General features: G+C 38.7%; 1 protein-coding gene across 2 annotated transcripts in view; it reads right to left on the bottom strand.

Moving 5' to 3' along the window:
• Positions 1-17952, bottom strand: part of LOC128020102 (anion exchange protein 3) — a 69691-nt gene that overhangs the window by 12568 nt on the left and 39171 nt on the right. For both annotated transcript variants that reach the window (XM_052606714.1, XM_052606713.1), the window contains exons 7-12: positions 10955-11097; positions 9149-9329; positions 8229-8364; positions 3005-3170; positions 1483-1585; positions 1103-1287 (exon numbers count right to left, since the gene is read on the bottom strand). In XM_052606714.1, coding sequence (XP_052462674.1) covers positions 1103-1287; positions 1483-1585; positions 3005-3170; positions 8229-8364; positions 9149-9329; positions 10955-11097 — 914 coding nt within the window. The remainder of the gene's footprint in view (positions 1-1102; positions 1288-1482; positions 1586-3004; positions 3171-8228; positions 8365-9148; positions 9330-10954; positions 11098-17952) is intronic.

Genomic DNA, 17952 nt, shown 5'->3' on the forward strand with positions numbered 1-17952 from the left:
TGTAATAATTTAACTTAGTATTGAGAAATATGAGTAAACCAGAATAATTATTTTGGGCCAAAGCTCTAATTAAATTTTTATGAACCTGATTTAAAGAACTTTTAGGATATAATACCACTGATACCCACAAAATAAAATTTCAGTACATTTCACTTTGCCAATGCATTGGTGAAATACATGCACATTTTGCTTTGTAGCTTTTCCATAAAATTAATTAAATATAAGAGAATGGGTAATATAATCCATGATTTTTGTGTTGCTTGATCTAAAGGTCATCTGTCCCAGCTTTAGAGAAAATACCAATAGAAAAAAAAAAAAATCAAAAATGGCAGAAAGTTAATAAGGCAAGACTTGACAAATGGGTTATCGTTTGACTGACTCAAGGAATATGAGTTACCCAGAAGTGTAATTTTTGGCCAAGGCATTTGGATTTAATTTGTATGTCATGAAACATGAGCTTAGCACTCTTAAGGCATGATGGCAATAATACTATAATAGATTTTCCCCCAATTTGCCTAGGCCCAGGGCGCTCATTTCTGTTCATAGAGAGCTCAATTAACTGGTTTAGGTGTGTTTGGTGAATTCTGCAGGAAGGTAGATATACAGGAACATGAATAATCACCTCTGGCCCAGGTATCACACAGATATATCCTACATTCTCAATTGCCAGTCCCACCACAATTCATTACAGGTTTACAGGGCGATGGGGGGAGAAAATCAAGTCTGAGATTGTGTGGCTTGGTCTCGAAATCAGCTTGAGCATTTTATAAACTTTTTTCTACTTATGCTAAGTTACTTTAATATGAAATAATTTAAAAGGTAGAAACTGTGAGTGGAAAATATTTTTAAAACATTTATCAAGTAATTAATGAACAAATGGAAAAGTCATGGGGTCTTGAATATTGTTGTTGTTAATGGCCGGTTTTGAACTCAAAAGTTGAGAACCATTGCATTACAAGACTTCAGATACTGACCCAAAAATTTCCAGAAAAGGCTGAACAGCAAAAAATTATGGGATATATTTGGTCTCAACACATCTTTAGTGTTTAGCCCTAAAAACTTGCAAAATGGTTATACATATTGCATGTATATGAAGATGTACCTTATCAGACATGAGGGTGGAGAAGGAGCGTCCAATCTCATGATAGTCCATGTTGATCTGTGTGGGGCCCAGCAGCACAAAAATGAACCGAACCGGGATGGGGACTTCCAGAACGGACTCTAGCAGCACGGCTTCGTTCAGCCGGACAAAGGCCATCGTGGGCTTCTCTAGGAACTCCACACATCCTATAAACACATTTATTGTGGTTGAAAAATCAAACCACACAAACAGGGAACCAGTGACAGAAATCAAACACAACAGAAAGCATTCATCTTTACTTAGCTCACTGAGGCATTATTGGAAAACTCTGGTATTATGACTCAACATCTTCTCTGGACCTGAAAACAACCAACACTTGAACGAAACGCTGCTTTGCTTACCCACTAAGACCACAGTGGCCTCGGCATCCTTGGGAATCTTTGCCAGGAGTTTCATAGATCTGGCGGCAGCGTGTCCCTCAGCTGGGACAGGGTGGATGCTTTTCTTTTGTTGACAGAAGAAAATAGTTAGTGTCATTTGAACGTCACACATCAGCCTCGAGCTGTGGCAGATAGTGCATGCATTGCTGCCCTCGCTCCAATTGTTTATTGTTCCATATGATGGTTTCGTTCATCTGTTTGAGTGATGGAGGTGTAAGTATGTTTTGTGAATTTTAATGAAACACTGGGTCTGTTTTGTATCACTAAGCGCAAAAATCTTAATCTACAGATCCAGGTGACAAAGTGGAACAGCAAATGGTAAAACACTTCAATTTAACACAATACGTCTACACTTTTTATATGGGCTGTTTCAAATGTGCCAACATTTTTAGCCATGGGGAACATTCATAGTTTCACAGCTAATGTATCAAAAGTTTAACTGCAAGCACATGTAAACTCACTATTACTTTTAATCCTACACATGTGGCAGAGCAGCTTACATGATCCAAGCATTAGTGGTGCTGCTAACCAGGCCCAGACTGAATGTGCAGATGCATTTTCACAGAAAAAAAAAGATCTTCTCGCTTGCTTAGTATATTGTTATATTTTACAGTACACATATCTCAATCAAGATACAACAGAGCAAAATGATTGTCATTTTGTAAGATACATCTAGACAAGTCTTGTTTAAAATAAATAAATAAAATAAGTTTATTTTTCTTACCCAACTCATAGATGCTTTCTTGTAAGCAAAATATTATATTATATATATATATATATATATATATATATATATATATATATATATATATATATATATATATATATATATATATATATATAGCATTTTTTTAAGGAAACAAGACTTAATATCTTATGAAAATTTGCTCCTCACCTAAATGTATTTTAAGAAAGCCATTGTATGCACTTTCGCTGATTTTAGCTGAAATCCTGTGAGATTCTGTAGAATGTATTTAAACAGGGTAAAATGTGTTCAATGCAGTGCTACACTCTAATTGCTATCTGAGAGCATAATCAAATTAGCAAAACTATTTAAGAAAGAAAGTGACAAACATTACAATTCTTTCAGGAGAGTTCTGATTTTGTGTGGGCCTTAAAGTCTTAGGTTGGTTAAAACTCATTAAGATGGTTTAACAAGCTGATGATCAGTTGGTTTTGTTGGCCAGTCAAGCTGACAAGCATTTAAACCTCTCTAAAATGATCAAAACCAACCATCCTGACCAGATTTATGGTCAAATAGGACCAGCAAGTAGGCTAGTCTAAGTTATAACCAACCAAACATTTACATCCCATCTCTTAGGTGCAGGAATCCAGAGTAATCCACCGTGAAGGGACCAAGTGCTACCACAAAAGTCAAAGAAGGGGTCCCCTTCGGCCCAACAAACTTGGTGGTAATTATACTGCGTCCTTTCTAAAACATGCACACAAGAAGCAAGCAACTCACAAATAATGTCACAAACACCTCTTTGTCATGTTCTGCCGCTTTGCTGTCGTGCATCTCCTCGTGCTCCTGGGATACCAAGGGCAGGCTGGTGTCGTGAACATGATTGTGGTTGTGACGAAAGCCACCCAGACTGTTGACAGAGTGGTTCCGATGGAAAAGGCCTTCTTTCTCATCATTGGGGTGACTGCACAAGAGAAAGTATTTTGATAAAACTAGTGAGCAAATTCTCATGTAAGAATGCAAAATAAACCCATATTAAAAAAAAATTATATATATATATATATATATATATATATATATATATATATATATATATATATATATATATATATATAATTTTTTCAGTACTTTTGTCTGCCAACATTTTTAAAACAAGATAAATGTAATAGTGTGAAAAAAAAGTGTGCTAATGGGCTGAGAAATTAATCAACATCAAGACGTTCTCTGAAAAAAAATCTCACTTGTTTTCCTCTCAAGTAAATTTATCTTGTTTTATGGATGCTAACATGTTTTCGGGTTTGGGGGTGGGGGTGATAATGAAAGTCCTTATTTTTGCAACAGAGTAGTTTAGCCAAAGGTTAATATTCTTATTATTTATTCATCCTCGTCCTCTGTTTATAATGAGAACATGAGTTAATATGGATCATATGACAAGAAGGTGAATAAATAACAAAATTTGATGTTATGACTTCTTTAATCTGTCAAGCTATTCGAGTCTATTTGTTCTCTGTGAGACAAATATCCCTGCTCTTGTGTTTATCTAGCTCCATGGGTACAGCAATTTCCTTGCTTATCAATGTCCAAAAAGGCTGTTTTCAATCTTCGCTTGAAATATTTGCAAAATAAACACAAAACCCAACATGTCAGGATATCAGAATCCAAACTGGAAACCCAAACCACATTCCCTATTTGCTCAAAGAAACACGTGCCAAAGCAATCAGTAAAATATGCTAAAGACAACAGAAAAGCAACATTTGTCTAGATAACATCAGGGAATATTTAAACAGAATACGAATTCTAAAAATCGACCGCAGAGGGAGTCCAATGAATTAATACATGTCTTTATTGTTTTTCACGAAAGGCTAATTTTGGTTTGCTCTGGGTGCTTCTATGCAACCAGAAAAAAGTGAAGAATAAAGAGTGACTGCCGAGCTTTATTACACACGTTACCGCAGCTGTGTCCAGCGGTTGGCTTCGACACACTCATTAAGCTTCATTTGAGATCACTGAAAAGTTGTGTGACACTGAATTATGTTTGAATACGATTCCAAAAACTTGAGTAACTAATGACCCAACTTAGAGCACCTAGGTGTAATTTTTTTCTACATTACAAAGACATCTTTTTTGACTAATTTGACAGGTTTTTCCATTAACAACTGCATCAGAGATGATGGGAAATGCTGTAGAGATCTTTTTTTTTTTTTTTTTTACTTCATCATTTTTAACTGTCTGTATGTTTTATAGCCTGGCACAGTGAATATCTCTAGCGGACCACACATATGCATCTCTGAGCTGTTTTATTTACTTTTATTTGCAGTCTATGAAAAAAGAGATGCCTAAAATTGTTATTTATATATATATATATATACATAATAATAATAAGTAAAAATTTAAGTTTGTTTGTTTTAGCCTAGGAACATGAATAAATGTTAAAAACTCCAAAATACATATTGATTTTGAATCAAACATATACAGCTGTCCCAAGAATTATATTTTCAGCCAAACCTAAAAAAAAAAAAGTATACATGTGTTTGCAAATGCATCATACACACTGTTCAAAAGACTGGAGCAGTCATGTTTTCGCAGCCTTTACTTCAGTCTTCAGTGTCTAATTCTGCAGAAATCATTCCTTATATGCTGATTTGCTTAAGAAACGTGTTGAACAATTTTAATGAAAATTGTGATGCATTTTTTTGATGAATAGAAAGTTCAAAAGAACAGGATTTATTTGAAATAAACATTTTGTAACATTATAAATGTCTTTATAGTCTCTTTTGATTTAATGCATCCTAGAGGAATACATTTGTTTTATTTGGAAAAAAAACGAACTTACTGAGCTTATATATATATATATATATATATATACACACAAATGTGGTTAGAAAAGGTACTGCTTCAAACCATTAATGAAGCCCAGATTTCTGTAGCGGAGTCCATGCAATATTACATTTGTTAGCACTCAGGTAGAGTACGGTTAGCGAGTAGCGAGATCCAGTGGCTGAGCAGAACTTCATAAAGAAAACACATGGCACTTCACAATCCTTCAAAGAAAGGAGTCCTGTCTGAGCCATACTAAATACTGCATTTACACACCATTAACTAAAACTAGTTGAAGGGATAATTTCCCTAAAGTCGAAAACTCACCCTCACATAATTCTGACCCTGCATTATATGTTTTTACAATTCTTCACCACGACAGACAGACATCGACCGCATCACTGCAGAAGCTGCACCTATCCGCCTGTCAATCTCCAGCTCCATCCTTCCCTCACTCGTGAACAAGACCCCAAGATACATGAACTCCTCAACTTGAGGCAGGAGCTCTACACCAACCTAAAGGGGACATTCCACCCTTTTCCGCCTGAGAACTATGGCCTCGGACTTGGAGGTGCTGATTCTCACCCTAGCCGCTTCACACTCGGCTGCAAACCGTACCAGTGCATGCTGTAGGTCCTGGCCCGATGAAGCCAACATGACAACATCATCTGCAAAAAGCAGAGACAAAATCACGTGGACCCCAAACCGAAAACCATCTGGCCCCTGGCTACGCCTAGAAATCCTGTCCATAAAAATAATGAACCGGACCGGTGATAAAGGGCAGCTCTGCTGGATTCCAACATGCACCGGGAACAAGTCTGACTTACAGCCGGCAATGCGAACCAAGCTCCTTGTCCGGTCATACAGGGACCAGACAGCCCTTAACAGAGGGCCCCGTACCCATACTCCCAGAGCACCCCCCACAGGAGACTGCGAGGGAAACGGTCGAATGCCTTCTCAAGATCCACAAAACACATGTGGACTGGTTGGGCAAACTCCCATGAACCCTCCAGCACCCTGGTGAAGGTATAAAGTTAGTCCAGTGCTCCACGACTGGGACAAAAAAAACGCATTGTTCCTCCTGAATCCAAGGTTCGACTATCGGCCGAATTCTTTTCTCCAGTACCCTGGCATAGACTTTCCAAGGAAGGCTGAGAAGTGTGATCCCCCATGGTTGGAACACAGCCTTTGGTCCCCTTTCTTGAAAAGAGGGACCACCACTCCATTCTGCCATTCCAGAGGCACTGTCCCCGACCGCCACGCGATGCTGCAGAGACGTGTCGGCCAAGACAGCCTCACAACATCCAGGGACTTGAGGTACTCAGGGCCGATCTCATCCACCCCTGCTGCCTTGCCACCAAGAAGCTTCTTAATTACCTCGGTGACATCAGCTTCTGCTTCCTCAACAGAAGGCATGTCGGTGGGGTTGAGGAAATCCTCAAAGTATTCCTTTCACGGTCCAACGATATCCCCAGTTGAGGTCAACAGTTGCCCACATCCTGCTCTCTGACAGGGGGCTCAGCCAAATGTTCCCAACAGACCCTCACAATACGTTTGGTCCACCGAGTCTGTCCAGCTTCCTCTCCCGCCATCTGATCCAACTCACCACCAGGTGGTGATCAGTTGACAGCTCCGCCCCTCTCTTTACCCGAGTGTCCTGAATTCAATTATGAACTGCCTTTAACTGCCAATTTGCATTATTGACACACTGTTTTCCTAATGAATGTTGTTCAGTAGCTTTGACACAATCTATTTTGTTTAAAGCACTATATAAATAAAGGTGACTTGACTTAACTTGACTTGCCCAAGACATACTGCTGGATGTCAGAGGAAACGACCACAAAGTCGATCATTGACCTCCTGCCTAGGGTGTCCTGGTGCCACATGCACTGACGGACATGCCCTTATGCTTGAACATGGTGTTCATTGTGGACAAACTGTGACTTCCAATAACAGAACACCACTCAGGTTCAGATGGGGGGGGGGGGCATTCCTCCCAATCACACCCCTCCAGGTGTCACTGTCGCTGCCCACATGAGCGTTGAAATCCCCCAGTAGAACAACAGAGTCCCGGGTCGGAGCACTTTCCAGCACAACTCCCAGAGACCATAAGAAGGCCGGGTACTCTACACTGCCATTTGGCCTGTAAGCACAAATGACAGTGAGAGTCCTTTCCCTGACTCGAAGGGTCAGGGAAGCTACCTTTTCATTCACTAGGTTAACTGCAAAACATGGCTACTAAGCTGGGGAACTATGAGCAACCCCACACCAGCCTGCCTACTACAGAGTAGTAGAGAGTCCAGCCACTCTCAAGGGGGGTGATTCCAGAATCCAAGCTGTGCATGGAGGTGAGCTCGACTATCTCCAGTCGGTACCTCTCAACCTCCCGCACAAGCTCAGGCTCCTTCCCCGCCAGGGAGGTGACATTCCACGTCCCTGAGGCCAGTTTCCATGTCCAGAGATCAGGTTGTTCAAGCAACCTATAAGGGATATTGAACCACTATTAGTCTGACCCGTCGCCTAGGACCTGTTTGCCTTGGGAGACCCTAACGGGGGCATATAACGATGCCATGTGTTTTTACATGAAAAAACTAAATGAATATGTTGAATGAATGGCAATTTACAGTATGTGGCCAATCTCCAAAAAACACAAACACAGGCCATGTAACTTGTGCACCATCCTCCAAGTCTTCTGAAATCATAAGATAGCTTAACCATAATAAGTGGTCATATAGACTGCAAATTATATTTGAGTGCTATGGAAATTTTTGATCAAGTCATCTGGACTAGTTTTATGGTACATTTCAGAGGAAAAACAAATCACTTGCATGGCATAGAGCACCCCAGACATTCTGCTCAACACCTCCTTTTGTGTTGAACACAAGAAAGAAAATATTTAAAGGCTGAAACAACATGGGTAAACAATGAATAAACAATGCTCTGGTGAACTTTTCTTTTAAACACTCTTTGATGTAACCAATACCTGATGTCTCTGCAGCTGCAATAGCAACATATCACTAAAAACTCCAGTGGCCATCGGCCTGGCGTGGTGTCATATGAAGTCTATTCGTTATATAATCACACCACTTCATTTAGCAGGAAATCAATTCAGGCAGCTGTGACAAATGACATTGGCATCAAGGCCCACAGCAGAGAAGATCGATATGATCTTTGTTTGGAGTTTTGATTTCTGACCTCCACTAACCTGTGTTTGAGCAGCAGGGCTCGCAGCACGTTGGCTCGGTCTTCGGCTCTGATCTGGTCTGAGATTATCATGGTTTCCACCAGCAAGTGGGCGATGCCAGGAAGTGTGGTTTGATCCAGATCTAGCATTATGGCACCTGGGTAACAGAACATCGTGTTTGAGATACTGAAATATATGCGATATATAGTAGTATAGTGTTCCAATTCTTTAGTTTTTAACTGAAGTGTTACATAATGTGAAGCTGTTTTTTGCACTGATACCAGACTTATTCCTTCATTTGTTACGAATAATCTTCTGGTTATATCAATAACTGTTTGGTCCTTCAAGTTATAAATAAAAGGAGAAAATAATCAAAGTAGCTTGCATTTGTAAAGTATTTAATTCATCATATTATTACATAGGCATTGCACCACATAGTTGTACAATGTATAAACCATTTTCAATCAAATGTTCAACAGAAACAACTTAATCATGACATATACTATTAAACTACTCGTATTATGATCATACAGCCTACTTCTACATGACCACAATACTTTTTTCTTGTTTTTAGGAGACCTCATGTTAGTCTATCACTGCCGTCCATGAAAGATGTCGTTTGTCAGGGTTGTCATGTTAGCTCCACAACCACAGGAACTGAAACTTACCAAAACATTCTCACTGATGTTTTTGGACTGAATATTTCTATCATGCTTTTTCAAATCTAATGCAATGTTTACCTTGTTATCCTTGCAATGAAAATCATCAATTTTTCATGGTCAAAAAGTGGTTATGCCCAAAAGGGTTTCATTCATTTATCTATTTCAAGTGCCCAGTTGAATTCTGTCAGTTATACGGCACTGGTTTGTCAATCGGGTGGATGTTAGGATTGGACCGGGATCACAGGCTCTGAGTGGGCTGGCAGAGAGGTGGACTCTTACCATGTGTGATGGTCCTGCGGAGCTCCAGCAGGCTACGGAAGGACAGCGAGGCCACATGTGGTTTACCCCAGCGATCTGTCTCCTCCTCCACATCTTCCTCAAACTTGATCCAACGTGCCGTCTCTTTCCAGCGCATCTCCTGGTTCTTATCCACTATTAGCTCATTGAGCTCCACAAAGACCTACAGAGAACACAGTGTCAAATGAACATCATAAAGAACTTTTAATGAAACCTAACTGAAGTTACTTCGAGGCAATTCATTAAACTTAATGGCCATCATGGAAATGCTCCCCGGGAGCTAATTTCAGGGAAATAGGCAAACAAGTACTGCTCTGTTTGGAAGGGGAGCAAGACTGAAATATTTTTGCGAACAAAGTATGACAGCGATATCATAAATCTTCTTTCGTTTTAGCATTTTCCATTCTAAAGTAAAAACACAGGTGATGGATCTATCAAAATGACTGAAAACCTTTCAAGACAGACCTACCGTGAGCACCGAGGTTGTTACGGGGATGATTTACGCTTCAGCTGAAGCCACAAGTCAGCGAGATTTCAATCCATTTCAGTTTCAAAAAACAAAAGTTTTATGAAGGTTTCATTACCAAATTCTCAGTGTTGAGAGCTATGCAACCAACAATCCTAAAAAGATGACAACCAATCAGAAAGGTACCATGGAAATCAGCACAAATCCTTTACTAATCCTTTAGATGGAGGAATATAAAACCAGAGCGACGACAGTGACGGAGGAGAGAGAACCAAGCCTGGACTTTATTTTGTGTTTGCTTTTTGTTTGTGCGCAACAGTCATCCGCAAGGGGCTGTTGCGCTGTTTTGTGTTTATTTTGATTATTACAGTTTCAGCTGAATGTCCGCCGGTTCCTGCCTCCTTCTTCCCGATGATTACGAAGGTTGTATTGTTACAATATTGTAATGAAAATTTGCAATGGGAGAGTAGATTATTACCTTTTCTTTATCTGAAGAAAACTTATCTTTATCTAAATAGCCTTTTCTCTGAATCATAAATTTATGTTGATTCATTTCTGCTGATTGTTTTAATTGAAAAATAATTTACTGAAGAAACTCTTAAAATACCCATAAAGGGGAAAAAATGCTTCTGGAACCAAGGTGCTTGAAAATCATTCACTGATTCGCTCTATGGGTGACTTTGACACATATTTTACGCACATAGAGGAGCCCTGAAATACTAATACTAAAAGTGAGACTAATTATCCTCACACTGGTTGATTCAGAGCCACACGAATAGCACAGACTCCGGTATTGATGACCTTATGCAATTAATCCAGCTGATTTAGAGCAATGCTTTCACCCATTTATTGAAGCCCACTGGATGAAACGGATCAACAGATATCAGCAAAGGAAAGATCACTGAATCGAGGGTCTCTCCTGCTCCTCCACATCGACTGTCTCAATTAACACTACCTCATTATCATTATCAGCGTAAGTCTGGGGAGGTCAGAGGCTTTACTTACAACTTCCTCTTTAGGAACAAGACAGAATCTCAAAATCAATACACGTTTTCGGCAAGTTACTACATCATTGTGAGAGTCTGTCACGCTATTATTTTAATAATAATCTTTCCACACTGTTTTATCATCGATGAATCTGCTCATAAATGACATGTAAAAACAAAACAAACTATTTTTGGTCAGTATACATTTTAGCCAGACAGTCTTTTGTCTAAGTGAGCGAGAATAAGTTATAATGTGGAGCACACTGTACGTCTGGCCGTATGAAACTAGGTCTCATTTTTCTTTTCTCTGTGCGGTTTAGGAAGCTCAGCTCTCACCTCATGAGTTTTCTTGTCCATCCTCTTCCTAATCTTCAGGCTGGACAGAGGAGGTGAGCTATTGCTGGTTCGTGGTATTTGACAGCGTGATGATTTCTTGACGAGGTGACGCCTAACCCCAGGATTGTCCTCAAAACGGTGACCTTAAATCAAAAATAAAGAGAAAAGGTTAGGTAAATACAAAAAAAAGAACTCTCAGTTTTGTAAGAGAAGCTACAGATGCAGAGGGGGGAAAATAAGTTAACCCTTGAATTTACCACGGTTTTGTGCATATACTGATCATAACATTCGCAACCAAGTCACAACAAAACACAGACACAGTATGCTTTAACAAACAACACACAAACATACGTTTTCACATCTTTTTTAACATACTCTGTAAACATTCACAACAGGTTTATATATTACACTATTCGAGGCTAAGCATATCCCATAATTCAGTTAAATTAAGTTGGAAATCAAATGAAATATGATAGTATATGTAAAGTGCTGTACATTGTTTTTGGTTCAGAGATGAGGGTAAAACTTCTTTAGTAATGCATCATTACTAAATTGTGTTGCCTGTTTAATAATTAAAAATAATAATATTAATAATAATAAAGGAAAACTTGGCATAGCCACTGAGTTCCATAGTGATCAGACTGGAGGTAATGGACAGAGCTGTAATGCATTATAAAAACACACTCAGCATTGCCTGATCCATGCCTGGAAAAAGAGACTTTCATTTAAGTACTGTTCAACATTACAGAACATTAAGAACTTGGATACGGCTGAAGAGTGTTAAGAAATTTCCATAAGCCTTGATATTCATCAGTCGATTGTGAAACAAATTGTCTACATGATCAATTTATACAGAACCACATGGTAAATCCAAGGGTTCACACAGCTTTTACTCAGAGTAGAAATGAAATTGCATACAGTTGTGTGATTAAGAATAAAAGTGGGCCTAGAAAAACAAGAGAATCAGCGGCCTTCTCAGCTGAGCACAACTCAGAGGCATATTTTGGATGCTAGGCCCTTCCAGAAAAATTGCATTGATTTAATATTGTATCATTTTAGCCCACAAACCAAGGTTTTTATTGAATTTGGGATAAATGAAGGGGTGTATTATGTGAAACCCTCTTTCCAGCTGTTCTGAGTGCCAAGTAAAAGGTTGGGGCTCTCCAAGGGTTGAGGCCTTCCAGGACGCCCAAGGCCTCAGCTGGTTTGTGTTGTCCCAGTATCCCGGGGATGTTCGGTTAACAACTACATTTTTTACCCTTTCTTTCCTAGCCTTGGTCATGCATCCATTTCCCCCAACCCACCCCCACATAAAAACAAGGCTCTGCTGATTTTGAAGTGCACATACTGGTGCTCGGCTGTTTCCCTGGGCTAGAGCGCTAACAATATGGTGGCCGTGCCTTTTGGCTGTACTCTGGTTGTGCTTTTCATGGCAAGACAGCAAAAATCCTAGAGGAGACCAAAACAATCAAGTTTTCATCAAAACATCACAGGACAAACCCAACTCAGGCCGCAAACGTATTTAATGCACAAAAGTGTTGACTTTAAATCTCAATTCAAGCATTCGATCTGTCCTCCCTTACTTTGTTAGCTTTACCTTTTGAACATTGGGACACCTCCAAACATTCTCTCAAAATGGTTCAGTGACAGAGAAATACATCGAATGCAATCGAAAAAAAATTTTTCAAATGTTTATATTTGAACAATTCTATCTACAAAATACAAAGATACAGAATTTTTCATTTTATTTAAAATAAAAATATAAAATTAAATTAAATTAAACTCAATTTTATTTATTTTAATATTATTATATAGCACACCACGGTATAATGAGCACACTCATGCCCTAAAGAGTGCAGCCCGAAAAATGGAGCACAGCTGAACGAAAACAAAACTAAAAGGTATTTCGTATTGCACAGAGAGAAAGTAATTCTACCAATGCAAATAAAAGTGTGTGTATGTAGCTGAAAGAAACAAGACAAGCGAGACCGAGAGATAAGATGTAAACTGATCTCTGCAAGACTGTCTGTCTGCTCTTCACATAGACATTTCCTTGAGGGACTGTAGAGAGAACCAAAGACAAAGACCCCGAGGGAAACTCACTAGTAAACAGTCTACACAAAGACAAAAGCATCATGCCTGAGGGCTTTACTGTTTTTATTTTTTAAGTATGTTTATTAACGAAAATGAGTGATTAAACCCTGACTGGTAACTGGAATGTTTCAGACCCATTATGTTTTATATAAGAAACAAAAAAGTTTCTCCAAAAAAGTAACATTTGGTTATTATTTACTCATGCTGAAAACCTGCATGACATTCTTTCTTCTGTAAAACACAAAAAGAGAATGGATAATGTACTGATTGCTTTTTTCCATGTAACTACAATGAATGAGGCACATTCAAGTTTGAAAAACAAACATAAACCATGATCTTAATCTGGCTTCTTTTGGAACAATTTTATCTAGTCTTTGTGTCAGTCAACATTAACTTTTAACTCAACTATTCACTCAATTGATGATTGATTTAGCCCATGCCATGGCAGATATAAGAGAGATGAACAATGCAAATATTAAAATGACATTAAAATGACAAAAAAAATCTGGGTGTTATATTATACAGCAACTTGTCACTTGAAAACCATATTTCCCATGTTACAAATATAGCATTCTTCCATCTTAGAAACATTGCCAAGCTACGAAACATGTCATCTGTTTCTGATGCAGAAAAGCTAGTTCATGCATTCATGACCTCTAGACTGGACTATTGTAATGCACTTCTAGGTGGTTGTCCTGCTTCTTCAATAAACAAGCTATAGGTAGTCCAAAATGTAGCGGCTAGAGTCCTTACCAGGTCAAGAAAATATGATCATATTACCACAGTTCTCTGCACTGGCTAGCTATTAAGTTCCGTATCAGTTACAAATTATTATTACTTCCCTATAAGGCCCTAAATGGTTTAGCTCCTGCGTCCCTAACTAGTCTTCTACCACGCTACAACCCATCACGCTCCCTAAGGTCACAAAACGCTGGACTTTTGGTAGTTCCTAGGATAGCAAAGTCCTCTAAAGGAGGTCGAGCTTTTTTGCATTTGTCTCCCAAGCTCTGGAATAGCCTTCCTGATAATGTTCGGGGTTCAGACACTCTCTCTCTGTTTAAATCTAGTTTAAAAACCCAATGCTTTCGCCAAGCATTCAAATAATGCATCTCATAATTTGTGACTGCAGTTGATTCTGATCAAATGTGCATTCTTATTCTTTAGCTTGGGTTAAACTAATTAATTTTACTTTGTTGGACCAGCAGCTACGCTAATGATGTCTCTATTTTGTTTCTATGTTTTGCCATAGGATTTACATCCCGTGGTAACCAGGATTTACACAAGCTCCAGTCTGGATCCAGAACACCTGAGAAGAGATGATGCTGACCCTCAGAGGACCCCAGATGATGCTTACCCTGAAACAACATACAGAACTAACAAATATTGCTACAAGTGTGATTGCATTATATAATAATTGCTGTTGATATGTTTATCATCTGTTTGACTACGTCTCTAATGGATTTTATGCATATAAATTGATAGTCAACACTGATAAGCTACTACAAAATATTGTAGTAAATTTTTTGTAGAGTTGCTTTGCAATGATTTGTGTCGTAAAAAGCGTTATACAAATAAACTTGAATTGAAAATTTAATTGCATTGAATCTTCTGAAAAGAAAAAAGAAAAGAAAAAAAAAAATATATATATATATATACTATAATTTACACAAAAAAGGCAAAATTAATTGTAGTAGAACAAACCTTTTATGTGTGAATAAAGTTACTGTGTATATGACTCTGCCCTGAGATGCATGTGTGTGTGTAGAGGTTTGGCAGCACATGTATGTGTCAACAGGATGGGATGTGGTACTTCATAATCCATTCTCTCAAACATGCCACATCACCGGAGGCCATGATATGTTTCATATCAACAAACCGTTTGCAAGGACTCAGCTTGACATTAATTAGCTTGTATTTCCCAACAGGATCAATAAAACAAATTCCCAGCTATCAATTTCCAATGCGAACAAAATCTATAGAGGGTGGAGTGCACTTTTACAATGTCACAACTGCAGTCATGTGAACGGAAAGTCCTACTGGATTTAATCAAAAGTCGCCTGATAGACATTCTAGAACAGAGACGTACATTGAGGCTTTTTGTCGTTTATAAACCTAAACTATTGTCAAAGACAGACAATGGCAAAAGTCTGTCGAAAAATGAAGTGTGAAGCAAAGTGGAGGTCACTATGACATTTGCAAAAACTAAGGTGGAAAATATTACCCCTCATCACACTGCCAATTTTTTTAACTACATTCACACTTACGGATCGGTTCGACTTGGGAGCCAAGCTGTGAGTGGATGGACTCCAGAAGGTCATAATCATCGAAATCCAGCACAAACTCCTCAAAGTCCTCAAAGCTGTCCACTGCGAAGCTCCCCAGAGGGTTTTCCTGATCCCCATAACACCGCTTTCCAGTCTCTGCATCAGAGCCGCCGCTCGTGTCCTCCTCCTTCCCCACATCTGTCATCTCCACACCTTGTACCTCCGGATCATCCAGGATGCAACCCTCTTCCGCGCCGCTATTTTGTACTTTTCCCCGTCAATAATGTAGAGCTCAAAAAACTGATGCAAAATTAGTTTTTACTACATCCCAGTACGATCTTCAGAGTGGGATTCAGAAGTGGATCCCGGAAGCAAGAATTTCTACAAGTATGGAATGACCATGAATCAAGGGATTCATCTGGTTTGCAATTCAATTTGTCCAAGAATGGGATGGAAAAGAAGAAGAGCTCCCTTAATCCGTAGAGAGTTTGTAAAATCCACCTGGCCGCCTGATGAGAAAATGGTGTCTGGCCTCAGGCTTCCCAAACAGATAAGCTGTAGGTCTGTGAGACGTGTCCGCCTGTACGCAAGCAGAGGAAATGTTGACACAACTGAACTACTTTTGAAGACTCGCACTAATCCGTTGGCTGTCTCTGTGATTTCCATGACGTTGTCGATTGATCCGGCAGCTGCATGCCCGACAGAGATGCCATCCTCCATCCGGTTTTTCCCTCATCAGGTCCGAAGCTGGTTACACCACCCTATCAGAACAGCACAGGTGAAAACCTCCATCCGAAACAACAGCAGTGCCGAAGAAGTGAACAACATGATGCCACACATTACACAGCGCTGTCTCCACATGACCAATCTCCATGGAAACCACAGCTGCTTCTAGAACTCGGCCCAGTCTCATTTTCAAGCGGTTACCTGCCCGGTGATGAGCCAGTTGCAGTCCAGATGCATCCAATAGCCTATATAGCTGGACATTTACAAGATTACATACTATGCATATCTGAAAAACATTGTATTGCTCAGAGGTTGCTCTTTTATAGAGATATAAGGGAGACCTCAATTATGTTTCATTTAGAAATTAACTTTGACTTAGATGTTTCTCCTAAAATTCATTAGGAGAGGCAAAAATTAACTAAAGTGTAAGATGAAAAAAAAAAAAAAAAGCTCAGATAGTTTGATTTTGGGAGAATTTAATAAGAAGTGTTGAGCTCATGTGAAAATCTCTAACTCGGGAAAAAATAAATAAATAAAATCTCCATTTGCTCTCTGTTTAAACTTATAAGTAACACTGACCATATTTCCAAAATACATCATTTTGTTTTATTCACTGTAATTGCAATCAAATTCCTGCCTAGACAAACAACTGAGACTGAAAGAGACCTCATTTGTGGTTTTTCAACAATGAACAAACTGATACATCCAAAATATAAATAGGAGAAACTATTATGGTTTTGAGACCTAACTCCAAAAATTAGTAAACTCATACATTTTAAAAATATGATGCATTTATTGAACACATGTTCCATAAACATAAAAAAAAAATATCATACGTAAATTACCCCTGTGATTGCACTGTAATCACATTACTGTCTGGGAAAAACAAAAGAGATATGAAAAATAGCCCCTTGTTGTTACGCAACAATTAATGAACAAACTCATTCTGAAAGGGGGGTGGGAGTAGTGTTCAAAAAATAAATTAGAAACTGAATCCTGTGGATTACACAAGTGAGTATTCTGATATTTCACCTAAATCCCCTGTAAAGGTGTCACATATACTTTATGAAATCACTGGCTTGATGAGATAAGAGAGGTTTGTAGCAAGCTTGTGTAATTAAGGGCTTAAATTCAATGGCCTGTTCCACTGTGGCAGCCTCATTTGTAATTTGCTGCGATACAGCAGTCAATGCTTTCTCTTTTCTAAAAGCAGGAAGAGCTGCAGGCGGGTCTTTGGGAAGAATAATCAATTGCAACAGTGAAGTTAATTATAACCAGAGGGATCTCATCCACGGAGCTGCTGCAGCCCTCATATAAAAGCACTCTGCTGGACTCTGCCAGCCTTCATTCAGGCCAGAGTATGGACTATTTAGCCATATTAGCTGCACTGTACGTCACATAGAGTAAACAGTGGGATCATTCATGAAATGAGCCTGTATCGGTGCGCCACATGGATATATCTATGCTGCCTTGAAAATCCAACCTGATGCGGGCAAGTTAGTTTTATTAAGATTAAATAATTTAACAATGATTATATAATGAAGTACTGAATAATTTAACTAGTAACATAACTATACTTACACTGTATAGTATACATTACATTATACTATAGTAACATTAAAGATCAATCAAAAGAACATTTCATTCATAATGCTAAAATAAATAAAGCAAACATATAAGAAAATATTATGATTTTGAATGTTCTACAAGGTGCCTAATAGTAAAAAAAGACCAATTCACTAAACTTGTGAGGATCATCTGGCTCAAAGACATTCCCATGGCTTGACAAAACACAACCCTGCTTCTAGGAAATCATAGTCATGTGCAGTACATCTTCAAGAATCTGCCTTTCATAAATAGGGTGTCTTAATCTTATATTTTAAAAGATTAATTAAAAAAAATGTAATTTGTCTT

The sequence above is a fragment of the Carassius gibelio genome, chromosome A9 (assembly GCF_023724105.1).
Source record: "Carassius gibelio isolate Cgi1373 ecotype wild population from Czech Republic chromosome A9, carGib1.2-hapl.c, whole genome shotgun sequence".
Classification (NCBI taxonomy): domain Eukaryota; kingdom Metazoa; phylum Chordata; class Actinopteri; order Cypriniformes; family Cyprinidae; genus Carassius; species Carassius gibelio.